This window comes from Mirounga angustirostris, unplaced genomic scaffold, assembly GCF_029215605.1.
Source record: "Mirounga angustirostris isolate CCGP_5_RB_7025 unplaced genomic scaffold, mMirAng1.0.hap1 SCAF_1, whole genome shotgun sequence".
In the NCBI taxonomy this organism is placed as follows: Eukaryota; Metazoa; Chordata; class Mammalia; order Carnivora; family Phocidae; genus Mirounga; species Mirounga angustirostris.
In genome coordinates, this window is record NW_026991709.1 from 91898452 (window position 1) to 91925317 (window position 26866).

At 42.1% G+C, this 26866-nt stretch overlaps 1 protein-coding gene across 3 annotated transcripts in view; it reads right to left on the reverse strand.

Moving 5' to 3' along the window:
* FNDC3B (fibronectin type III domain containing 3B) overlaps window positions 1-26866 on the reverse strand; it is a 339261-nt gene that overhangs the window by 67181 nt on the left and 245214 nt on the right. For all 3 annotated transcript variants that reach the window (XM_064585312.1, XM_045869995.3, XM_045870000.3), the window contains exons 8-11: window positions 19930-20081; window positions 17455-17514; window positions 8700-8838; window positions 5333-5386 (exon numbers count right to left, since the gene is read on the reverse strand). In XM_064585312.1, the coding sequence (XP_064441382.1) occupies window positions 5333-5386; window positions 8700-8838; window positions 17455-17514; window positions 19930-20081 (405 nt within the window). The remainder of the gene's footprint in view (window positions 1-5332; window positions 5387-8699; window positions 8839-17454; window positions 17515-19929; window positions 20082-26866) is intronic.

Genomic DNA, 26866 nt, shown 5'->3' on the forward strand with positions numbered 1-26866 from the left:
CAGAGACTATGAAGTGAGCACCATGTGACTGATACACATCATCAATATGAATCCGTGTCACACAATCCCAGCAAGACAGTAGGAGACCTGCATTTGCTCTGAGGGACCCACTGCGCCAGCACCCTTCAGACTTCGGTATGGCACGAATGAAAACCTTATCTAAGAGTAAAACTCTCGACGAGTTTCCATAAATACTGCCTTCACAGAACTTATGCTTTCTAAAATGGAAAACAAAGTTCCTATTTGACTGTGAAGTTTGCTCTTTTATTTAACTTCCTCCCCCCTCCCCCCCCCCCCAAAAAAAGGCCAGATCACCATCCCTTAAAACAGACTGGGCAGGCATGGAAGTGCAAGTCAATGCAAGGTTCCTAATTCTTTTTTGGAAGAGCCCCTCCCTACCCTAGAGATATCTGTGTCCTCAATCCCTCCCTCTTAGCTGCTTCTAGAGAAAACCTACCACCCCTACTAGATACCTCAGTGTCATCAAGCTGATGAAGCAACAGGAGGAGCCAATTTAGCTCAGGTCGGTTCCCAAGAAACCGACAGGGGCAGGTCAAAGATATTAGCTCAGGGGTGGCCCCTGAATGGGGTAGTGAGCTTTAAGCATTGGCTCCTCCTTCCTGAACCCCTACTTCCAAATCTCTCCATTGTGGGAAAGAACATCCACCTTGAGAAATCTAGCACCTAAGCCTTGTTTTGCTCTTAAAAAGTTAAGAAACTTTTCTCCCATTCATAATTCTGGATTAAACTAAGACTTAATTTACAAAAGAGTAAGTTTATTGTTGTTCCTTTAAAGTTAGCGCTAGGTAACAGAAATCTAGCAGAAAAAAGAAACCCTCATAAGGCTCTGGGCCTGCTTTCTGCCAGCCTGCAGAATGACTGCGACTTGGAAATTAAAATGCAAACACGGGGGTATATGTGGGGGTAGGGACCACACTGTGATCAGAAAGGGGTTAAAACATAAGATGGCTCATCAAGTAGTCCAGTAGAAAACTACCTTGAAAATGATCTTCTGCCTTTCTGACGGGAAGCTCCTGGAGGCGAACACAGTGGCTGAAGACCCACAAAAATGCAAGGTCAACTCTTCTCAGGCCCCGTGGCTGAGAACGCCACAACTCACCTTAGTTACCACAACACGGGGATGTGACCAGGAAAGTGCACACCTTTCCACACTATGAGAACTGACCTGTTTCAGGGGAAGATCAAAACTGATGGCCGCAGCTGAAAAGCCAGTGACACCTGTGTGTTCCATTTTTAGTGACTCATTACCATCTCCCCGTCAGAGTTACTTCCCACACTGACTTAAAACTTGAGGGACTGTCTAGTTACAATTATTATTATTATTATTATTATTTTAAAGATTTTATTTATTTGAGAGAGAATGAGAGAGAGAGAGAGCACATGAGAGGGGGGAGGGTCAGAGGGAGAAGCAGACTCCCTGCCGAGCAAGGAGCCCGATGCGGGACTCGATCCAGGGACTCCAGGGTCACGACCTGAGCCGAAGGCAGTCGCTTAACCAACTGAGCCACCCAGGCGCCCTAGTTACAATTATTAACAGAGAAAAGTACGTAGCTAAACTTCTTGCAGAACTATCAGTAACTTCCAAGTGAATTCTCTGGAACAATGATGCAACATGGATGACAATGAATTCTGGAGAGAGAATCAGCTTCCCTCTGGGCGGTAATAAGTTTCTGCTCTCTCTTCCCCATCAGGACCACACCTGCCCTTAGAGACGGGCAGCCGTTAGCCACTGATTAACTATTAGCTCTTCCCATGGTCAACCCCACACACCATTCCCCGTCCCTGCAGAAATACAGGCCAGGTACTCACTGGTCTCTATGCCGCTGCTCTTCCGTTAGTGAGGCCTTTCTCTAAGAAACTTGACAGCAGGACTTGATACTCTTTCAAAATTTCCCACTCATAGTTTTTATTGGAATGGTGATTAAAAACTGAACAAAAAAATAAAGTATCCCGAGTACTCTAACCAGTGCTGTAATACTATAAAAAAAAAATATGAAAAGGACACCCAGACATGGATGGGGCCATCTCACTCCAAGCCGTGATTCTCAGACCAGTTGTCAGAGAGGAAACAGGGTGGAGTGCTACTCCTGAACACAACCTTCGTCAAGACTCGGAGTGGTGCCTGTCCCCCTCTCAGGTAGGGATCTGTTCCTCTGTGTACCCTACTGTCCTTCTGCCCTTCCAGCCACCTGGGCAACAGAGAGGCTTATGGGTGTATGGCTGGTCCGGACGGACGTCCTGGGAGAGAAGAGCTCGGGCTCTGGAGAGGGTTCGGTGTGGGGAGGGGAGTGACTCTAGCAAAACACCCCCTCCCATTCTGCTGCCCCACCATACTCCACTAGGGCAGATTCTAGAAAGAGTCCCTGTTACCAGGTGTACCTGACTCCAGAGACTACCAGGAGAAGGTTTTGAAGGGACAGCCAGAGCTTCACATGCTCATACTTCCTGGAGGGCAGATGTTGTTCTTGGTGTCTTTGATTTTCTTCCTTCAGGAAGTCAAGGCTTGAGTAGCATGGCAATGTGGGATGCAAAAACCAACCCAAGTGAGCTGCCTCAGGAGGACTACTGTCCCTAACCTAGCCCCAGATTTAGAAACACAAACTGTTAGGCTGTTCTGTTAGAAACTTTACTTCTGAAATAGGCAGGAATGAATTGGTTACTACTGCTTCTATTCTCACTGCCAGGAAACCCAACGATACCATTTTTAAATCTTTTTTAGAAGGACTGAAAAGGAGAGGCACAGTATCAAGCAAAGAAGCTACTGGATGGAAAAATTTGAGAAGCATGTGGTTAAGTTTGTTTTATTCATGTCTGTTTAAAAGTACAAGAGGATAGCATTACATTAGCTTTTTCAGCTCTCAGGGTAAACACATTACCTTCCCTATGTCACAGATCTCTCCTAGGATAGTATATACAGTGTTGAGGCATTGAGGGTATGCTCCACAAATGCTGAAATATTTAATAAATGAACAGGCCAAACACCAGTGAAAAGGATCCTAAAACATACTCTTATCACAAGGGACAATCCTAAATAAGAAGTTTGGAAAGAGCATCAATATTGTAAATATACACGAGCTAATAGGTAAACTGAGAACTGGAGGGGTCAAGCTGCCCATATAAAACCAGAAACAGAATCCACAGCTCCTCATCTTGGTGTTCTTTCAATTATACCAAGGGGGCTCATGGAACTTAAAGGCCAGGGAGCGCTTCAGAGAGTCTGGGGTCCAGAAGTTTTTCTACAAGGTGAGTATTAGGTCACAGAATACAAAAGGATTCCTACGTTGGCAAAAGGCCTATAGTGGGTGAGAGTCCACTAACCTGGAGTCTTTGGTCAATCTCAAGAGAGCCAATGCCAGCAGGAATTAGAAGGTGGGAGAGAAAATGAAGAGGACGGGGAAGGCTGAAGAATTAAGATGGGAGCAAGGAAAGGATGGAAAGAGAGCAAGCAGGGAAAAGGCAGGAGAAGGCCAAAAATAAACAATTTAACATTGTGTGGTCACTAGTCTATAGTGGGTGCTAATGATTATAAATGGTCATTAGACAAAGCTTCTCCATTTCATTTGTGGCTGTAGCTTATTTCCTCCATGCATCCTGCCAGGGCACTTTCAATCCAAATTCAAAGGGAAGGAGGCCAACAACTCAGTCACCATTACCATTTCCTGTAGCACCTGGGTTTTCCTTGGAGGTTTCCCATTCAAATACTCAACTTCTCTGACCCTACTTAACTTATGAGGTCATGGTCCAAAGCAGCAAAAAAACATAGGAGACACACATGCGTGGGCACGCACACACACATATACACACATGCACGCACACAGCTTGGAGGAGATCTGAAAGGAAAAATGCCTCCTCTTTAGTGGTAAACTCTATCTGGATATAAAACCTCAAGATAGGAGAAAAAACATCAGGCAGGTCAGTGCAACAAACCAACACACACTTAACACTTTCCGTCAAACTCTCACTTGTCCTTTCGGAGGAAGAGGGGATGGTAAGATGTTGCCCTGTGCTCACAGGTCAGCCAGGTTCCTTTCCGGCCTTCTGGACTGCTTATAAAAATCTTTCCACAAGGGCTGTAGGGGTGGTTTCACTTTCCACTTAAACCACCTTAAAATGAAACCCACCTCATCTGTAAAATATCCCGGTCAAGTCTGAGATTTCACCAATCTGTACGTAGGAACTATTCACAAGGATCCCCGGAACAATAGATCGTTGTCTTGGGTAATTTGGAACTCCAGCTTTCAGATGCAACCCAGATGGGAAAACACACTAATGCAGAAAGCTATGAAGGGCCCCCTTTTTCACATCAAAATTTCATTGTGAGAGTTTTGTCCAATTTCATTTTATATTTGGTGAAAATATTTTTTCCACACTCAACAAGTCACTTTTTGCCTAAGCCTGTATTCTGAATCTTTAAAATCCCCCTAAATTTAAGTCACAAGGACCAGTTAACTTGCATTTCTCCAATTCCGCATTTCCTATTCTCGAAATCCTTCGTCTACTTGCTCACTCACAGAAAGATAAAATAGAGCAAGGGTAAATGAGCGAACAGAATTAAAATCTACAGAACAAAAAGTACAGTTCCTTTTTAGAAACGAAAGGCTTCTTTCTGCATCCAGTTATTTCCTGCCTGAGATTCTGTGGGTAGCGTTAGCAAGGCCAGAAATGCACAGGGTCACCATTCAGCACAGAGTGGGCTCGACAATAAGGAGACTTCACCATGGATACCGTCTTAGGGCCTCTGGTGACAGAAGCAGCCAAGGGGGTGCCTGTTTATAGGACGGTCTAGGCCACAGGGTGATCACACACGCCTTTGGGAGAGTGAGGCCTCCAGGCAGGGCTCCAACTTTCCCACAGAGAACGCTCAACAGGGCAACAGCAAAATACATCCATGGCTTCAAAAAGAAGAAACGAATTATGCTTCCCAAGCCACACCGTGGTTCACCTTATCAAAACCATCTATGCAGAATGGCCCTGAGCAGTCAAGATAACAAAGCAGTCGATCCTTAATACAAATTGATGGCTGGCTAGGCACTAGGGACTCCACAAGCGATAAGACCCTGCCTTTTCTTTCTGCAGCATTTCTTGCAAATAAGCCAAGTAAATACATTTAATGCAATTTAATACAATTCATTACACTACTTTAGCCCGTCTCCCTTTTCCACAGTCAATACTAGAGGTTTAAATTTTTCACTACTTACGTTCTTTTTTTCCATGTGTTTAGCACATCTTAAAAAAGAATAAAATGGTATTTGTTCAGCAATTTTATTTTTGAAATGGTGTTTTAGATGGATGGATATGAAAATATGCTTACCTCATCCCATTCTAAAAGGTAGTTGGTGATTTTTGAACCATTATCAATTGGTGCCTAAAAAAAGAAAAACAGTAAAATGAGATTAGGGAAAGCAGTTCACAGACAAAACTTAGGAGCCCTCCACTTGGTTTAAATACACTACCCACGCTAGCCCTGTGCTGTCCCCTCGGGCAGGTAACCCTGGTGGCTCCTGCATTTCCCTGGGAAACATTATCACAAATGAATTTTAATACAATTCAACTGTAGAGAAAGCCCCACTACTAATAAATCATACCCCACAAACAGCCAAACCTGCTTTCCCCTCTTTACACCCACATGGTGCCCTACTTCCTCTGGGGATAAGACTTTCAAGAGGCACTTTAGGAACAGGGGGAGAAAAAAGGCGGCTGAGAAATGTAGATGCTGCCTGGAGTCCGGCGGGTAAATCTGACTCAGCCAGGTTCAGGGTTAAGAGTGTATGTTTTTTGTAACTTCCTCCACACAGTTTTGTTTTTTTTTTTTTTAAGTGCTTAAGATTAGAAAGCCTTCTGTGCCACTGAGATTTTCCTTTAAAAAAAAAAAGAGAGAGAGAGAAAAAGGGAGATCCCCTGGGAGATTACCAGGAGCAATTAGCTCTCTGCATGTTAGCAAAAAGAAGTCTCATCTTTTGCTTTCCTCTTAAAAGCAAGCGGAGATCTACTTCACTGAGAAAATGGGCGTTGGGCAACGGGAAGGGGAGTGGAGAACTTTGGAGAACAGTGCTTTGCAGGGTTAGCCCCGCTAGAAGGGGGTGCTGCCATGGGGTCCCTCACTGGACGAGGGTAGTAAGATGGAGGGACGGAGGAGGCAGCTCGAAGGAGGACTAGACCAGGTCTCCCCACTGCACAAATGTGTCTGGGCCTGACCACCCCCCTCCCTGCCCAGGAAGGAGCAGGAGCCCCACAAACTGCACTTTCCAGCCCCTAGCAAAAGGCAGCCGGGTCCCCAGAACTGCACCTAAAGCCCAGCTCAGCCGTTTGTCAAGTGTGGTCTTTTGTTAGTCATTTGACATCATTGTTTAATTTCGTGTTCCAAGAATAAATGATGTGATAAGTAATTGGGAGAATATATATAAATCACCTACTCAACTACTGGGCAACTCAGGAAGCACTTGGGGAACAATAGCTGTTGTTTTATTTTTGTGACTAATAAATCATCATCAAGGGCTCAGTAAATACTAGTTAAATTTATCAAGAAACTCTTCTCCCTCCTTTCACCATCTGGGTCACATCACCCCTGAGTCTCAAACCCAGATTTCAGGGGAGTGCTCTATGTTCTACTGAACTGTAATCTCAGGGTTTGTGGGCTCATTTTGGGAGACAGGGATATATATGAAGTTCTAAATAATGGACACAATCGAAGTTTTAGATGAGACTCCATTTCTAAGATAAAAACTATGTTTATGATGTTTATAAATTTCTCTAGAGAAACTGTTCTTTCAGTAGTTTCTTCTAGGATATCCTGCCCCACCACCGAGTTCTTAATTCCTTGAGCGTGGGAGCACTGACTTTGGTTTTTGTATTGCCCTATCTCCTACTGCTGACTAACAAGAAGTGAGAAGATCTTGACTCTGTGTGTTTGTGGGTTCAAGAACAGGTGGGCAGTCATAGCCCTGTCCCCCTGTCCTCGGGCCCCCAGCTGGTGCACTGTGATTAGGAAATCTGTTTTAAGGACATTTAATGAAAACTGAACTGAATCCAGAACTTTTAAGTTTGTACTTGACTTCATGGAATAAGAGTATGTTTCTGATTTACAAAAGGAGAAAGAAAATGTGAACTATTTTCCTCCTAATAAGTAACCTTTTTCTTGAAGACGCTGGTCTGCCTAAGACCTGGATTTCATCCAGGTTTTAAGCTGAGTATGTATCAGTGATTCCCAACTTTAGGTTTATAAGACCCCAGGGTCCCTCTGGTAATTTTAAGAAGATTTCTTATATTTTCCAAACAAAATGAATTTTAATTCTTTCCTTTAAAAAAGATAATGTTCATGTATGTACATGCGCAAATAGAGACCATGTTTTAAAATGGATGTGTATCTCCAAGGACTTATGATGACCAGTTGGGTGTTACAACTCTGAAAAGGTAGGGAATCACTGACCTGGATTATCCCTGGAAGCCAGGAAGGAAAATAAAATAGTTCAGATTCTAAGCCAGTCTAAACTTTGCCTTTGCCAAGTAACACATGCCATGTTGGCCAGTGGCTATGAGAACGCAGCTGCCCACATGAGAGGGGTCTCCAGAAGCCCGGGCTTTATTGCTAACTACGGCTCTCAAAGGCCTTTATGGATGCCCTGCATAAATTCAACCTCCTGCACTGGGAACCAAAGGACAAAGTATGTCTTCACCAATACAAGATCTCCCTAGCCATCTTACTTCTTTCACACATTAGCCTATTCCCCAAACACCATAACTCTTTATCTCTATCTCTAGAAATTTCACATCTTAAACTGCATTTAAAATATAAACAAAGAGAGGGCGCCTGGGTGGCTCAGTTGGTTAAGTGACTGCCTTCAGCTCGGGTCATGATCCCAGGGTCCTGGGATCGAGTCCCACATCGGGCTCCTGGCTCAGCGGGGAGCCTGCTTCTCCCTCTGACCCTCTCCCCTCTCATGCTGTTTCTCTCCTGCTCACTCTCTAATAAATAAATAAATAAATAATCTTTAAAATATAAACAAAGAGAAATAATTACTATAGAGATTGATAACAGAATCTGCTATCTTCTTGTGAACACACAACTGTGGCTAATAAGCTAATGATACACCATAAAGACCTGTCTTTGGCAAGGGTTACTTGTAGCCAGTAAATTGTATTTTATGAAAACTACTATACAATTCAGACTTTAAAGAATAATGAGTAACCCTAACTGATCTAAGGCCTAATCAGTAAAAGTTAGTTAAGTCTTAATAGTTAGAACGCTTAACATTCTAGGCAGTTTTAAATATTAAACATTTCAGAGTCGCCACTGAAAGAAGCCAATGGAGCTGAAACCAACTTATCTCTAAACCTTTCTTTATGAAAACTTTCTACTACAGTCTTCGGTTCAAATGTTTGTTGAAATGAATGAAACCATTAGAAAGTGATGCAATTCAGGTATCTTAAGTATTCATATCACGTATAACGTATTGCTCATGAACCTAAAAGATTTATCCCTGCAGATCTTCTTTGTATTTCCACCTCCTACCGCTTTGCCCAGTTTTTATAGACATAACAACTTTCAATATCATAGTAATTTGTTTCACATAGTTACTATGTAGAAAATCAAACACCATCACCAGACTGGAGTAGTGTTGAATGAAAACGTTTCAAATGGCTCGACGTCAGACTGTGCCCGACACTCTGCAGTTACCCACCTTCCACTGCAAGGTTAGCGAACTTTTGCTCCTGTGTGCCAGCTTCGGTGGGAAGGGACACTCAGGTACACAGCTGTGGGTGGTGAAGCTAACGGGCTCAGAGCAGGATCCCTTTACGGAATTGTACATGGCATATACCCTGAAAGCAAACAAAGACAGTCAGTGGCGGTGGCCCATCGCGGAAGACCAGGGTTTTTATTTCAGGTTTGCGCCAGGGCTTTCCACAGAAGAACAGAATTTATGTAGTACACACCATGACTCTTTCTCTTACCTACTGGTCTTGTCCTGACCTAACTATGGCCAGCATCTCCAGGGGATAATGACCCCAGCAGGGAATGGGCCTCAACTCCTTCTCTCCTTCCACCAATGGTCAGAACCCTCTGCCCCAATTAAGGCAGGCAGGGTCTACTGACTGGGAAACAATATGCTGAATAAGAAAATATCCCTGCGGCGCCTAGGTGGCGCAGTCGGTTAAGTGCCCGACTCCAGACTCCTGCTTCTGGCTCGGGTCGCAATCTCATGGGTCCTGCGATTGAGCGCAGAGTCTGCTTGAGTTTCTCTCTCCCTCTGCTCCTCCAGTCCTCCCCTACCCCCTCTCTTTGAAATAAGTAAATAAGAAAGGGAAAGAAGGAAAGGGAGGAAGGGAGGGAGGGAGGAATAGAGAGAGAGAGAAAGAGAGAAAGAGAGAGAGAGAAACAGGAAGGAAGGGAGGAAGGGAGAGAGGGAAGGAGAGAGAGAGAGAGAGAGAGAACGAAAGAAAGAAAGAAAGAAAGAAAGAAAGAAAGAAAGAAAGAAAGAAAGGAAGGAAGGAAGGAAGAAAGGAAGAAAGGAAGAAAGGAAGAAAGAAAGAAAGAAGAAAGGAAGAAAGAAAAAAGATATCCTTATCCCCAAATTGGTCTTTAAATATACATTGTAAAACCATCAAGCCACTCTCCAGCTGACTTTGTGTGGAAGGAGGCTGAAAGAAGAGTTAAGGGTTGGCTGAAAAGAGACAAGAAGTAGTACTAAGAGTCTACAAACTGGAAAGAGAAGTACATACAATGGGATCTTTAAACTGTTTCGAACACTGCAGATATTTAGGTAGAAATATGGATGTTTCACACACAGAAACATGCTTGCTACTGCCAAGTGCATCTCTGACTCAACAAACATAACGTTCAGGTACAGTTTATCCATGTGAACATTTTACTTTTGCACCTGGCGCCGAGATTAAAGCTGTGTACTCTACGCATTAAAATGCCTGGCTCAATGCTGAACATATGGGCACAATTTCTCCAGAGAAGCTATGAAGAAAAAGCATATAACATACTACTATAAAATTATACTTCTTTCAAATAGCATAAAATAGGGTTATGTTGATTTTTTACCATCTTCTTTCCTATTTTTCCATTTTTTCCTTAATATTGAGCATTAAAAAAAAAATCCAACTTGAAAATCTACTCTTTTAAAAAGACAACAAAGAAACTTTTGCTGCCTAAGAGATGCAAGGATTAAGCTAATCAGAGTTGGTAAATAAATCAAATCCTTAATTCTTGAGGTCCCACTAAAGATAGAAGAAAACTCAGAATCAAAAGGGGAAGTAAGCTTCCCAAAGCTACACAGCTAGAAAGTTGCCTCAACTGAACACAGTCGTGGAAATCTAACCGCTATACTCTACTGCCTACTGTCCTTACTCATCCCCAAATTAACACTTCTCTGAACACCCACAATCCATCTCCCCTCACTCCACCCAATGAACATAAACAATGGCTAGAGATAACAACATTATGGAAAACAGGACCTAATTAGGTATGTGATTTGCAAGGTCCTTTCTCCTCAAGGTCTATCACAAAGAATTTATGGAGGTCACGCATGTTAAAAGTACTAATGCCTAGTTCCATCTTAAAAGGTAAGAAGCATATTTACTGGATATTTGACCTGTTTGCCTTATGTCCACCACGACATCTGATCCAAACAAAGGATACTTATTAGGATCTCTTCACCCAACCTAATGAAAAGAAATGTCCCTTTTTGCATTCACTGTAAGTAGGCACATGATATTATAAAAGTGAATGGTAGATTTGGCAAGATCATTTCCATGTATCAGGACAGGCTCACTAGGAGTTAAGTTACTTAAAATGAATCACAGAACATTCCAGACATGGGCAGGGTTCCTGCCTAAATTTTAATAGATTGGTTGGATTCTACAGCTGGTGGCTCATGGGTTACATCTGGCCCAAGGAGGGGAAAAAAAAAATCACAGCCACCTATGCATGAATGGAAGGACACAGGCAATGATCAGTACAGAAAGAGATAAGCAGACATCACGCACTTCTAATGAAAGATAATGCCACTATCTATAAAACCTTTGCCAGAAAAACTAAACCTGTATTGGATTAAGCCTCTTTGCCACGAAACACAAAGAGAATATATTAAGCAAAACTACAGGGATGCAATCAGCCTAATTCATACTGCTGAAAATTCTACGGGATAAAAAAAAAAAATTATTCCAACAAATAAATTGCAAAGGGACAAAAAAGAAAGGGAGGGAAACCTACAGATGAAAAGAAATTTATGAGATACCAGCTGAACGGAATATTCAGACCATGTCTGAATTTCAATTACAACAAACTGAAGAAACAAAGCCTTCATTTTTAGGACAGTTGAGGAAATGGAAACAGTCCCTGAATTTTAAAGACATGAAAGAATTATCCTTTTTGCTTATTTTGGATGGGCATGTGATGATGGTAATGTGGTGCAGAGATGAAATATTATGATGTCTGGACTTCACAGCTGTGTGGGCAGGAGGAGTAGGTGGGGGCAGCAAGGAAATGAGAAGTTGGGCAATGGGTCTATGAGAATCCATTACTGTCTACTTCTGACTGTATCTGAAATTTTCTGAAATAAAAAGTTAAACATCAAGCCAACACTTAAAGTTCTGGAGATCCCTCATTTAGAAAAATGAACCTCTGGTTTCTCTTAGAAGTTAGAGAAAAACTTAGAAGTTCTTGCAGTTCTACCAACAAAACTCCATACTTGCATAGTAGTAACCAGATAGAGAGGTGGGGCGGGTGCTGTCCAGCTCAAGTCCTCACCACTTCCTGCTGTTTCCTCAGCACGGAGATGGCTTCTCAGCTGCCTTGGACCCAGCTCTTGACCCACTTAAGTTCCTAGGAGGAATTTCACTTCACAGTCACTGGGCATGTGTTTACAAATTCAGACTATTCAGGTTGACTGGGTCCTGAATGTTCACACACAGTCAGCCCCCAAATCTACACGGCAAATAGAGCAGAGGAAAGGAAGCAGGACAAGGGCCTACAAAGGGCTGGCTGAGTGTGGTGAGTTATCTGCGGAGATCTGGACTCAGTCAAGTGCACTCTTGCTCTTTAATGAGATTCTGGGAGTCATAAAATCCACACTTATTAAGCTAGAGAGACAGGAGTGACTGAAGCTCCTGATAGCCAGGTTGGCAGGATGACTGCTGATGGGAGGAACAGAAGATCCTGGTGACAGAATAAAAATTTGAGGTCGTTGAAGATGGATAGTTGTACAAGCCACAAGGAGTTATTTTTCTTGTCTTTCAACTCAAAGAATGTAATAGTTTAAATCAGGACTCAGTGCTTTGCACTTGTAAAAGTCTGTCCACAAAGGAAATGAGATCCATTTTATATGGCAATGTAAACGTGCTGCATATTGTATCTAAAAACCGACATAATATCTAAGTATACCACGATTATATCCGTCAATTAAAGTTGTTCAGTAAATAGATAGCAACTAACTGTTCCGTTTTTAGCAGGAACTTTTACAGAAAAGTCTCTGGAAATGACGCTTTATTTTTAAGAACATTGTAATAATGTTTTTCATAGGATGGTGATGTGTTTCTCTAAGTATCATCATGTGAAAGGAGGATCAGTTTCTTGGGTTAAACAAATCAGCAAACAGTTCAGTTCCTTTTGCATTTATCCCAGCCAAGAAGAATACGTTTTTCTAATGATACGATTAATCTTGTGTTGGGTTTTCACATTTGTTTCAGTTTAAATACTGACTAAATGCTTATGAAACAGGTGCTCCTAAAATTTCAGAAATTCGCCTCCAACTTCCTCCAGCACATCTGTGACGTGGTAGGAGCCACGGTTTCTAGTCAATAACACCTATTTCATAATTCTGTACTGAGATGGTCAACCGTATTTTTGGAAATATTTCATCATGTAATTTTTCTGAGAAATGTTATTACGTGATATCATTTCTGGACAATTTCTTTGCCAAACTGTTAATGACTGGAAAACTGCTTCAAAGTTTGTCATGAAATTGCTACCCATTCCATCACTCAAATTCCTGATTATCCCATCATTGTTCTTGACTTCCACAATAAAACGGTTAGTTCAATGTCAGTATTAATTCTAAAACTACCAATTAGGAATATGGTATTTTTGTGTATCTCGTATAAATCAATGAATATAAATGTTTATGTATATAAACTTATATACTTACAAGTATTATAAAATAGTTATTCATGTATGATGTATGTACTGGATTTTTCTCATTTCTCCCTCTTCAACATATAATCACACACACACCACACACAATCTTTCTGTCTCTGTCTTTCTCTCTCTCTCACACACACATACAAACAAGATTCTGTATTGGTGGCTTTATACAATAAATAATACAATGCCCTATATAGAAGCACTGAATATTAAATACACTTTGGTAATTACAAATTGATTTCTTTTCAACATTCAACCAACATTAAAACGCAAAAAGCAATTTGTGTTAGAACTTGGTAACAAATATAAAAGTGATGACTTTAGTAAGAATCTAACCCAAGACCCAACACCTAAATTTTTCAAATTAACATAATAGGAGTATTATTTTCCTCAATCACCAGGAGGGGGGAAAAAAAAAGGCTGAATAGTTAGATGTGCAGAAATTAAACACAAAAACTCATAGCAAAAAGTGAGTAAGAAAACAAATCTTTAAAACCTAACATGTCTCCATATACAATTTTCCATGTGGAATTTGGCCTCCATGGTGTGGCAAGTGCCAATCTAAACAACCACAGAGGCACGACCGGTAGCACTGTCTGGAGGATTCCCGATCCCAGTGGGCTGATAGGCAGAGGTCACGAGCTATCCTGCCCAGGAAGTGAGGCTAGCTAAGCCCCAGTCAATGACAGCATCCATGATCAAGAGACTGCTACTTTAAAAAAGGGTTTTTTTTTAAGATTTTATTTATTTATTTGACAGAGAGAGACATAGCGAGAGAGGAAACACAAGCAGGGGGAGTAGGAGAGGGAGGAGCAGGCCTCCCCGCAGAACAGGGAGCCCAATGTGGGGCTCGATCACAGGACCCTGGGATCATGACCTGAGCTGAAGGCAGACGCTTAACGACTGAGCCACCCAGGCGCACCGCCCCCTCCCCCCAAAAAGGTTTGTACATCTGATTGGTGAACTCAGGCAATACTCACTAACAGGAGGGAGAAAAAAAGAGTTGAAAATAGGAAAAAGCACTGAATGAAGATATGGAACGATCTGAATGAAGGGGATGGAATCAGAGTGGCAAAATTGAAGGCAACAAGAAATGTAAGAAAAGAAGCCCGAGACAGGACTTTAGTATATGACATGAAAAAGAAACCCTTCATTCTACTGAAGGTGGTGCAGGGAGGCTTCTGCAGGCCTTCATCGAAACGTGCAGTGTTAGGAACTGGAAGGAGAAGGTAGCCTGCTTGGAACTGCTGAAAGAACTTTCTCGTTTCCATCATTGGCTCTACAGACTTGCACCAGGGTGACACTTTCTAACTCGTAACACACAAATAAATAAAAATGGCAGTGAATGTAATTGCTTATTTTGCAGCCATCCAGTAATGGAATGCTTCTGCAGCTTCTATTACGGAAACTTAGTGAGAAAATTATTTCCATCCAGCCTTTTGAGGCATTAGAGGTGACTGTTAAATTTAAAATTATATTTGAGTCTACTGTGTTTGATATGAGCTTACTTCCTGGAACTAAGACGTTGTGAATGTTAACTCAGCTACATCATAAAAAGAGATTTTGCTTTTTTTTCCCCCAGGGCCAAGTATGACATATCTTTATCCAATAAAATAGTAAGTGATATGGTCGAACCATACACAGGCTTTGAACCTATGTCATGAAGTCTTTTTTATCGTCCGAGCGTGGAAACACTGCAACATCTTGGAAAAACAAAACAGAACAAACAGAAACAACATTTATACACTTTACAGATTTAGAATAGGTTTGCACATATGCTTCATTTGTTCTCACACCATCTTCATGAGGCTGGTGTCCTTATTCTCATTTTATAAATGAGAAAACAAGGTTATTTAAGTTTAAGTGGCTTGCCTAAGCACACACCCTTACTAAGTGACTGGGCCATTAACCCCCAAGTCCAAGCTCTGTCCCCTACTGTCACACTGCCTCACCAAAGCAATTCAAGGCAGTGGAAGCTAAATCTAAGCAGGAGTTGCAAGCATTTCGATTCTTCTCTAGCTTGAAAAAGGAAAGACTGTATAAGGTGAGAGAGTGAATGATCTACAAGAACTGGGGACCAGGCAGGGAAAAAGGAAAATCTGGACTGTAGACAATTTTATTAGGAGAGAATTTTTTTTAAATACTAAGAGAGATTATGACCAAAAGAGGAGAATTTTCTAACTCTCTGGCAAGCAGAGAAAGAGACCACATAACGGTAGTGCCCTAGGTTGGTGTGTGGTGTCGGTGGGGTCGTCCCTGATGTGTCAGGGGAAAGTCTGGATCCAAAGCTTCTAGAGAGTAACTACCTCATGTTCCTATTCCTCTTGGAGCATCCATTGATTATTCCTTTTATCTGCCTGGGAGTTCAAGATGCTTACAAGACGTGGCAGTAAAAAGAACCAATGAGCCAATGTTATCAGAATTTGCCCTTTGTGAGACGAGTTAAAAAGAAATGAAGGGAAACAACAGATTTGAATGGCAAATCAAGGGCAGACTCCCGAAGACATTTATGTTCTTTAAAAAGACATTGTTAGCTCATGAATGAGCAGGAAATTAATAAAGTAAACCTTTATAAAGCGGTAACAATCAACTGTTAAAAGATGGAGAGAAAAGGAAATATATGTTAACAATGACTAACGCGGAACATTTACATGGCTCCCTATATGGTGGTACATTTTCTGGTTCGTTGTTAAATCAACCGTTCGAAAGAATAAAGTATTTCTATTATCATCTCAGTTTCACAAATTACACCCATTTTTTTGTTTGTACAGACTGTGAAAAGTTCAATATGCTTGGGCTGAAGCTAACGGATTCAAAATCCAAATGTTTTGATTTAAACAGGAAGAGAGAGTTGCAACAGAGTTCTATGCAATACAACAACCAAGCAGATAAGCATGCTGAGACTGAATATAAAACACCCTGCTCTTTTACATATGGCTTTAAACTTAGTTTTAAACACTTATGTGGCTAATAAGGTATTATAATCTGAACACATCCCTACTTCCCTACCTTTGTTATAGAGAAAATTGTGGCCTTGATTCTATGTGATTAAGCATGGTTAAAATAGTCAGTTCACAGCAGAACCAGACTAGAACTCAAACTGCCTCATAATTAATATATGTTCCTCCTGTTCGGTTATGTTCCCTCCACTCCATCATGAAAGAACCTTTGGAAAGTATAATAAAGAATGTGTGCTTGATGTTGCAACTGTACTACACACTTGGATGCACACATGCATAAATGAAGAACGAAGACAGAATCCACTGTTGTGTATTCTTTTAGATAAAATTACAATTTCTGGTCAGCTTATAAATTAAATAAAATTTTACGTTAAAATTTAAATTTAAAAAATGTTACGGATCACATTCAGAGACCTGTCTATTTGCAAATGGATATGTGACTGTATCTTAAAATGATTAGATGAGCTCTGTAGAAGTTCCTGTAATACTCTCCTCTTCACAAGTCTATGGTTGGCTGGGTTTCTTCCTAAAATTAGCTAGCTCTGCTTTTATAGTAGTCACAGCAGAGATCCCAGAAAAAAATCACAATAGCGATATCAGACTATGTATCGGATTATATGGATCCACTGGTTTGCCGAGTTGGGTTAATTCTTATCAGAGATAATTTGATATTCGCATTACTTGTTTCATTTCAAAACCTACTGTCTTTTAAGGCCCAAAGGTGTTCTTGCAACATGGCAAGACTTATTCATTTGTGCTGAATATACAGTTTATATGTAAAGGGCTTTAACAAACAACTGATACACCAATGGCAAAATATTCATTTCTTTTACAGAAAGGAAATATTATATGTGAAACCATATAGTCAATAGATCTTTATAAAAGTTATCTTATTTTTTTTTTTAATATTTTATTTATTTATTTGTCAGAGAGCAAGAGAGAGAGAGCAACAAGCAGAGGGAGAAGCAGGCTCCCCACTGAGCAGGGCGCCTGATGCAGAACTCGATCCCAGAGCCCCAGGATCATGACCTGAGCTGAAGGCAGACACTTAACCGATTGAGCCACCCAGGAATCCCTATGAAAGTTATTTTAAAAATCATTTTAAAAATTCAGTTCAGTGTATCATCTGTTTTTCTATGACCAGAAGCCTTACTGTGTACTCCCCAATCACTATGCTCTCAAGTGCACAGCACTAATGTGTGGCCAATGAGCTATTACAACTTTTGGCTAGGCAAGTGCCCTTACCCAAAAACTTTTGAAAAGGGGCACATGATTTCTTTCAGCAATCTGAATTATCCAACATAGGTCAGGTCTCAGATCCTAACTCACCTCACATGATAATCAGTCGCTGGTCTGAGATCTTTCAGGTTACATTCTAATTCTTCTCCACTGCAAAGAAAAATCATCTATTAGTCAATGATACCAGTTTCAACAGTAAAGACAGGTTTGGGATTTGGGTCTCATAGTCATGTAGGGCAATGATTCCAGAACTCCTGTGTGTGATTCCACCATAAACCAGAAATAAACTTGCCTATCTGGTATTATTACCCTTCTGGACTAGAAAATTAGATTCTTTTGAATGATGTCATCCTAGATCGGAAAAATGGCAAGATTAACTTACTAATGAAGTTTCAAAAGGTCTTATCAGTTCTTCAAAGTAAATGCATAAAAACAAGTAAGCAAGGAAATTAAATAGAGAGATAAATATAAGTGTAAAATAACTATACCAGCTGTCAACTGAAGGTAGCTCTCAGATTCACCTTGGCAGGAACCCCAAATGCTTCAACTTCTCAACTCTCTTGAAGAAATCTCAGTGTGCTTCCCTCACATATCCATACTAATAGCTCTCCGATATATACACATACAAATCAATTCTCTCTTACATAAAACAAAACCACTTATATGATCAGAAGTTGCAAATGCAACTCAGCTTAATCATGAGACAATGGCCAACATAAAATAAGGAATGTTCCATTAAAGTTTTTAAAAGGTGAGGGGTGGGGATCTGACTGTATTCCCCAAAAAACGTCAGGGCCACAAAAGACAAATACTGTGTTAGTGTTCCAAATTACAGGTGAAAGACATATGTCCACGAACTGTAATATCTGACCCTGGACAGGATTCTGTCCTAGAGGGGGAGAAAAATGCTCTAAGATAGTATTTAATGAACTGATAAACCTGGAATGTGGACGGTGACTACATCAAAGTATTTTATCAATGTACATTCATGAAGTTGGTAACTGCACTGCGGCTATGTAAGAAAATATCCTTATTCCTGGGAAGTATACTGAAGTATTTAGCAGTAAAAGGCCATGCCATAGACAACTAATGGGAAAAAACACAGGTTGGGAGGAGATAAAAATAAGAGAGACAGAATAACTCCAATAGTAAACCAAAGAGGAGAAAAAGGTAACTAATAGGTGAAATCTGGGTCACTTCCTTGATCTCTTTATTTCTGCAACATTTTATAAGTTGGAAATTATTTCAAACAAAATACTTTTTTAAAGTTGCAAACTGTAAGCCAGCGTCCACACGGTGCCTACAGTTCTCGTTTGACCTGCACTGTACCCTTAACGTGTCTTTGAATTTGCTGAATGAGTTTGACGTTAGGAAGGCTTACATAACAATTCAGATTTCCAGTATTTCTTGGAAAAAAACAAAACAAAATCCAAAGACATCGGCACCTCTATGCCTGCATTCCCCGATGGCAACAACCTATTTTAGGTGAGTGGCGGTTGCCGCTTTCAGAGGAAGACAGGAGTGCTCCTGTACACCTCACCCCCAACCTTCTTCCTTTCCTCACTTCTGTCATCGGCCTAGCCCCTCTGGGCGCACGAGGTTAGCTTCTACCACCAGCAGTCATCCTGCCCCGACAGACACTATTTCTTGGAGCGGCTGGGGCAAATGGTGCCCTGTGTTTCTTTGCCAATTTGGACTTCTCGAATAGAACCAAATGGTTGGGAGCTGGAGTAAGGAGTTAGGATTTTATTCTAAGTAAAATGGGGAATCACCGCAGTGTCCTCACCCGGGAGTGTGCCAGTGTGACCTGGTTTCTGTGGTGTGGGACAATCCCTTACCTTGTGGGCTAAACTTATTTAAGAAAACCTTGGGCTGGGGCGCCTGGGTGGCTCAGTCGGTTAAGCGACTGCCTTCGGCTTGGGTCATGATCCTAGAGTCCCGGGATCGAGTCCCGCATCGGGCTCCCAGCTCAGCGGGGAGTCTGCTTCTCCCTCTGACCCTCCTCCCTCTCGTGCTCTCTGTCTCTCATTCTCTCTCTCGCAAATAAATAAATAAAATCTTTAAAAAAAAAAAAAAAAGAAAGCCTTGGGCTGAAATGCTTTCAAGGAATCCTTACTACAGGCTAGAAAACTCTGGTGGACGGTAAGAATTAGAATGAAATGGAAGGAAACCATAATGTAGAATTTCAAAAAACCAGACTAGAAAATGGTCTGGGTCTAAAAAGAGGTAATCAATCATGTAAGTGCATGACTGACATATAGAAAATCTCAAAGTCACGCTCACTTTTTACCCGATAGGTGTTAATGGAAATTTTTCTTTAGTACTATACTGACAAGCTGACATAACCAAGTGATAGCTCATCAACACCAAATAGCTCTACAAAAGTCATTTCTGATTGGTAATTACTCTGGACAAAAATAACTCTTGCAATTATCACTAATTCTTAAAATGAACTATTTAAAGGAAAGTTTGCAAGGCCTCTAAATTTTTCCTGTTTCTGATTTTCCTTAATGACTCCAATTTCACTGTGCGGCAGCGGAGAAAACACATGGAGATACAGGCTACCTGTAAATTATCTTGTACTTTCCATCCCGTCCTTTGTCGGATAAGGCGACCTCATAGCTGTAGGGGAAAGAAAGACCGCTGTGGGGTCCACATGAAAGTCCAACAGGGGGAGCCCAGGACAGCACAACTGCTCTTGCCTGAATATTAGAAACCTGAAGAAAAACAAACACAGACAAAATTATCCAAATCCATTTTTATATACATCAGATACTACATCTTGCAGTAACATTTTTGTGATGATGAGTAGTGGCCCAAGACGGGCTCGGGAGTTAATGTAAGGTACACAGTTTTAATTACGACGCAAAAACCATCTCTTGTACTCTCTTGTCCAGGCCCCGACGTCCACAATAGCTCCCAAAACACCTGTCCTTATAACATAATTCACATTCGATCCTCCAGAAAGTAAAATCGTCAGTCTTGTGTGGGAATTTTTTTTTACAGGTAAAAAGTTGAATGTGAGACTCTCATGATCTCAGTGATGGCCATCACATTACGTGGAAGGAGCCACATCTGCAGGTACTTTCTGGTGGCCTCCCAGCCTTCAAAGCCAGTACCTCTCAAACCAGGCTCCTTGAAGACCTCAGTTCCCAGGAGAACCCAGCGATGGGGGAGGAGGACCCAGGCCCAGGCTGAAATGGGTGCTGAGATGATGTTATACCTCTTCTCAGCTCTGTTTTTCTTTTTTCTTTTTGGTGTAGCCTCTGTGTAAGACTTCATTTGAACAGAGGACTCTGGCACCTTTGAACACCCCAACTTTCTTCCCTTACTTAGGACCACACTGAGGCATGTTGCACTCCACCCACATGCCGTTCTCAGCAGGATGGGGCTCCAGCCACCTCCAGCTGTAAGCTGTTCAGTAAGAGACCCTGCCGTGGGCTTTCCGCCCTTCCATCCCAGGTGCTTGCTCTAACTGGTGCTTCCTGGGGCACCCCCGCCTTCCCAAATACACTATTTGCACTCCCATCTTTGTTTTAGAGTCTTGTTTCCAGAGAAACCCAACCTCACGCATAGTCTAATTCTTTAAAATAAGTCAAAAGAACTTGATGTTCTAAGTTTCTAAAGGTTATTTTGCCGCTCTCTGGATACTGGTCTGAATAAAATATTAAAATCAAGAGTTAGTGTAGATGCTGAAGCTTCATGTTCATAAAAACTGTTTGGTGGTAGATTATTATTAGTTTGCGGATAGAGATATGTAAATTATTCAGTTTCCTTTTTCCTTCCATTTTTGTCACTATCTGATCTATACAGAGCATTAAAATTTAACACAAAATAATTTAAAAACATGAGTAACATGGAATATGAGTACCGAATCTCCCTTTCCAGTCTGTCATTCATTCCATTTTTCGCAGAGATCCCTCCATATCATTTCTGCTCCATATAGACATAGCCTCATGATATATTTAACCAATTCTTTAGTCAAACTCCTACTCATCATTCACGACCCCAGCCAGGCCTCACTATCCCCAAGTAACCTTCCCTGAAAAATAAGTGTGTTACCTATCATCATCCCTCTGTTCTACAGCAACTTGCTATTATCTTTACTATCGCAAATCATGTTTATGGCATTTGTCTCCCTTTCCCACCGGACTGTGGGACTCCCTAAGGACAGGACCCAAGTCCTAGTCAACTGTGAGTAGTGGTGGCTTAGTAAATGTTTGTTGAATGAAAAACAAAAACCAAAGGGAGTAAGATAGTCTGAGTTTCTGATATAGGTGCCACAGTGGATGGTAGACCAGCATTACACACCTCTTTAAAAAATCTGAGATATTGTTACAGAATCAAACTCCACTCTTGTTGCTATGGCTCCAGACTAGCATCTCCTCTTGCCCTATGCCCTCCTGCCCTGTAACACACCTTTAGGATACCATTCCCTCTCACACCCCTATAACTTAGCTTTTGACTTTGCTACTTTCTAACCTAGGACCTCTGCCTCAAAGAGCACCAACCCAGTGGAAAGAGAAGGATGCGTGAGAGACTATCTCCTAGCAGATATTCTGCTACGAAGAGTTTCATTTACATTAAAAAGAAGGCTGATTAGGTAGAAAATCATGCAGCCGAGGTGACAAATGGCTACTGGGCACAGTTCCAAGAACACAGTGTGGAGTAACACCGATTTGATGAATGGTGGTGTGAAATAACATCACGTTTCAAAACAGCTTGGCAAACGCTAGCGCTTTAGATACTGAACAAGGATCCATAAACTCACATCCCTTTAAAATCTTTTTCATCAGCTATTAAGAATGTACACTTGGTTGAATTATTAACGGAATAGTGATGTACAGCACTTGAAGCACTGACTAACACAACGCTCCCCCTTCTCCAGATTCCCTGAGCAAGCCTGAAGGCGGCAAAGGGTCCACTGAATGCAGAGCTCTGTGATAGGCGCTCTTCCGATGGGCCAGGCTTTCGGAAGCGCGCTCTGAGAACGCCCCATCATTTTCAGAGAACAGCAACCGTGGCTTCTGGGAATTCTTTCCTAGAGCTAAGAGACATGCCACCTAGATGACTAGCACTACGCTGGAACCAATGGAACACTCCTTGCTATGCTCCTGCTCCCTCCTTTTCACAGACTCCAGGGCCTCTGGTCTCCTTTCTTTAAGCACTGGAATCCTGAGAGAAAGACTGCTCTGTCTCTGGCAAAACTTGGAACTCACTTCCATTTCAAGGATAATGCCGGGCGATTCTCTGGTGCCTTTCAAGAGAACCTCACATAAAGGGGAATCCTCAGCACCAGATGCATCCTCCAAGTGTCCAGGGAGGTGATAACCCTAACGAGAGATCCGAGCTCTAGAACTCTGGCTGGTTCAGGTCTCCTTCAAGGCAAAAGCCTTCTCACACATTTCACCTTTCTGGGGGGAAGATTTCTCACCTGCGGGGACCACCAAACTAAACTGGGGCAGCTAATCTATCACAAGGGTCGTCATGGCTGACATCCAAAAAAAGAAGTGTAGAAGCCATAAAACTGACTTCCTGATGTTTAATTATTCTACCGCAAACTGAAGTCAATCTCCTTCATGATGATGATAAAAGTGGTGATTTCTAGCTACAAAATTATTGGACAAGACCCAAGTTGACACTTGCTTTGGCACCAGAGATGTAAAAGGGTCTGTTGTGGAGGTTACCAGTGCAAGCCTGCATAGAAATTAAACTGCTTTGAAGGATCTAGAAGGATCCACAAAACCACCATTTATTTCTAAATAATCACATACTGATTAGAAATTGTTGTTGTCTATGTGTTTATTAAATGCAGACTCCAACTCGAGGGCAACGGCTAGGTAAAAGCATATATATACGTGCATACACATTAGGAAGTAAGACTGCATGATCTGGTAGCTATTTGATAAATAGTCTTTAGCTCTCTTTCTCTTTGTCCCCCCCGCTTTCTCTCCTGTTCATTCAGTTATTTTAATATTTTTCTGTAAAATTTTACTATCTTAATTCTTAGATTATATCATATGCAAATGATATTATCTGAATCAAAAATACCATTTATTCTCATAAAGTTACTCAATTATTCCTCCCATGTAAAATATTTCTATGTTAAGTTAGTAGCTTCTAAATTTGGTCAGGACTTTGGAATTAACTATGTGGGAGGCCTGCAGATCCAATTAGGGAGTACGTTAAGGAAATATCCCCATGGAAATATTGGCTTCACTTCAAAAGTACCATCATGAAAAATAACAACACAATGGAAAATTTAAAAGGAAGAGGTCAGAGATCATTATTCAAAAAAAAAAGACACTCAAATCTATATTTCACAATCATCTGTTTCTATCATTCCGTAAGTGCTAAGAACCTCAAATCTTTTCAGATATAGTGTTGTTTATTTTTTCAAGGAATGGCTTCTTGGAGGGACAGTTATTTCTCTTAGGTCAGTTTACTCACTTCTGGAACTGACAAATCAATTGTTTCCACAAGCTAAACATTACTGGATGGAAACAATGCAGCTTACATTTATTTGCACCCTGAAAATAAACAACCCAGCAGGATGTGGGGGGACAACATCTAGCACCACCATCAGAGCTGATTAAACCTTGCTGGGTTGGAGGTGGCACGTACTGATAGAGGTTTCTTCCTAAACGTAGAATAACAGCAACCTTGTTTCTGTGACATAGCAGTGGCTAGGACTGCGCATCCCAAGGCACCTAATTCTTAGTCTCAGGACAAATTACCTCGTCAACGCGTACCCTGTTTTTACTCAATGGCTAAGTTATGTGGGTCTCTATAGTATCTGAGTTTCTGAAGAGCCAATGACTTGCTTAATTCAGGGAGTCCTAGTCCTAGAAAGATGGCTAGAATCGACAAATCCTAAATATTGTTTCTACACCCAAAACAAATCATCTACAGAATCTCAAAGAAAAATATGTACCTCTTACTGAGAGGGGTTATCTGACGTGGTGGAAGGAAAAAGCAAATTCACCAAGTGCCAACCGCATCTTGCCTGGAAAGCAGCGAGCCACCCCCTGCCATTGCACAGTGGGGCAGGGAGTTTCACTTCCGCATAATGACGCGCTTTACGCCACCGGGACACACTCCATCCCAAGTCCTCTACACACTGACGATGATTTACTTCTGAGAGTCCCGTGCGCTATTTATTCTCCTACCTTTCCAAGGTGAGGAAACCGAGGCTCAGGGAGCTTATGTCACTTACCCAAGATCACAGAGACAGTTAACAGCCCAGAGGGCCAGACTGCACAGCAGGGGTCCTTCCCTTCCATGCTGTCACCTCGCGCTCTGGCACCGGCTGTCCCCACACTCCACTGTGTAGGCCGAGCCGCATCTGATGCCGGCAGGCCTTGAGGCATTTGTCTCCCTTGCCAGAACCTAGCTGCAGCCACTGCAGTCGGCCCCACATTTATTCAGCAAATATAGGTTAAGGGTTCATGATGTGCCAAGGACAGTGCTAGGTATCAGGCACAAAGATAAATAAGACATGATCATGAATAAGAACTTCAGACAGAGACAGGGGAGGAGAGGCAGGGAGGGAGAGGAGGGGACGGAGGAAAAAAAAATGTGTAAGACGACTAACTGGGCTGGGAAGGGCAAGGGGGCGGTCACCAGGCAGACAAGATTTATGTGGGGACCAGAGGGGAAATAATGACACCCAAAATAGGTCCACATCCTAATCCCTGGAGCCTATGAAGATTTTGCCCTGCCAGGTAAAAGGGACTCTGCAGATGTGATTAACTTAAGGATCCTGTGAGACAGAGACTATCCTGGGTTATTCGGGTGGGCTCAGTGTAATAGCAAGCGTTCTTCTAAGTGAAAGGAGGAGGCAGGAAAGTCAGAGAGGGAGACAGGAGGATGGAAGGGGCCACAAGCCAAGGGATGCAGGCAAACTCTAGAAGCAGCTGGAAAAGATAAGGAAACAGATTCACCCCAGAGCCTCCAGAAAAAAACGTAGCCCTGCCAATACCTTGACTTTAGCCTAGTGAGACCATTTTGGACTTTCTGACCACTCAGATGACAATCTTATCAATGTTACAGCTCATGCCATATCTGTTTACATATAAGCTGGTCTATTGATCTTGCTCTAAGAAGCACAGAGTTAAGTGCTTAATAAATGCTGAATCAAGGAAAGGACTAATGCATTTAAATAGTGCTCTTATCTTGCTAGAGCCACATAATCCTAATAAACACAAACTCCGTCACTTCTGCAGTCAAGAAACGACTAGGAATAACTCAAGACAAACATGGTGTGTGTTCACAAGAGCAAGACTGGACTATGAAGTTTTGTGACTGGATCTGAGACTGTCAACTAACCAGTTGCTCTGCCTTTGCACTCTGATCCTGACTCCTGTCTTCCTCATGGAGTTTTCTTCATTCTGCTGTACCACAAATGTAAGCTTCTCCCATGATTTTGTCCCCCAAGCTTTTCTAACCTCTCTCCATGCTCCACCCCCACTCCGACCCCGCCCCCCAGCCAGCCCCGAAGATATCAGCCACTCCTCTCTTGAACCGTAACTCCATGCAATGTGATCTCCTGATCGAGGTCTCGTTCCCCCTTCTCTCCACAGCACTGACCTACCAGACACTCGCGACTGCCCACTGGGTTTACCTCTCTGTGTGCCCTGCTAGTGAAACAAACTCAGTAAGTCTAAAAATTGCACTGAAGATATACAAAGGACACAGAGCCCATTCTAGAGGAGCTCACAGATTACCGGGACAGACCCAGCAACAAGTAAATGGCGTACAATGTATGACATACCTACACACAGAGCACAGTGAGGCTGGAGGAGTAACAATGGTTCTAAGTACTGTGGAGAATCCTACTTAATGGGCAGGGACAGCCATCCAGGGAGACTCTCAGAGGAAGCAACTCCTCAGTGGAGGCATCTAAGCCTGAGAGCCCAGCTATCTGTGACACCAGATATCTGACACGTTCTAACACCTTACTGACATCTCTCCACGGCTCTACTATCCATCCTCTCCTTGCCATGCCTGGGGCCGCCACCCGAATTCTGCCTCCTACAGCCTCTACCCACACTACAGTAACAGATTCCTGACGCCTGCCTTCCTGGGCTCATCCTCTTCTCAAACCAGTGCATCTGTCAACTGGTTGATCAGCTTGAAAGTATAGCCCTGACTATGGAACTTCTCTGCTCATAAACTCACAATGGCTACCTGCTCCTTACCAGAGTAAGGACAGACTCCACCACCCAACACCAATGCCCCACTCCTCTGCAAGTTCCCTGCTGGCCCCGTCCTCCAACATTCCTCACGCTTTTAGGGTTAGTCAAACTTAACTGTGTACCCTGAGGCATGTGTGAACTCTTCTGTTAAAAAGCCTCAGTATCTGAAACACATGAAGGATCAAGGTTTCCCAACTGGGCCAGCAAACAGCCAAAGAACTTTGGCTCTCTCACCTCAGATGAAAAGCTGAGTCAACATTTTGAATTTTTCACTTGAATTTCAAAGCATTTGGCAAAGTCAAACT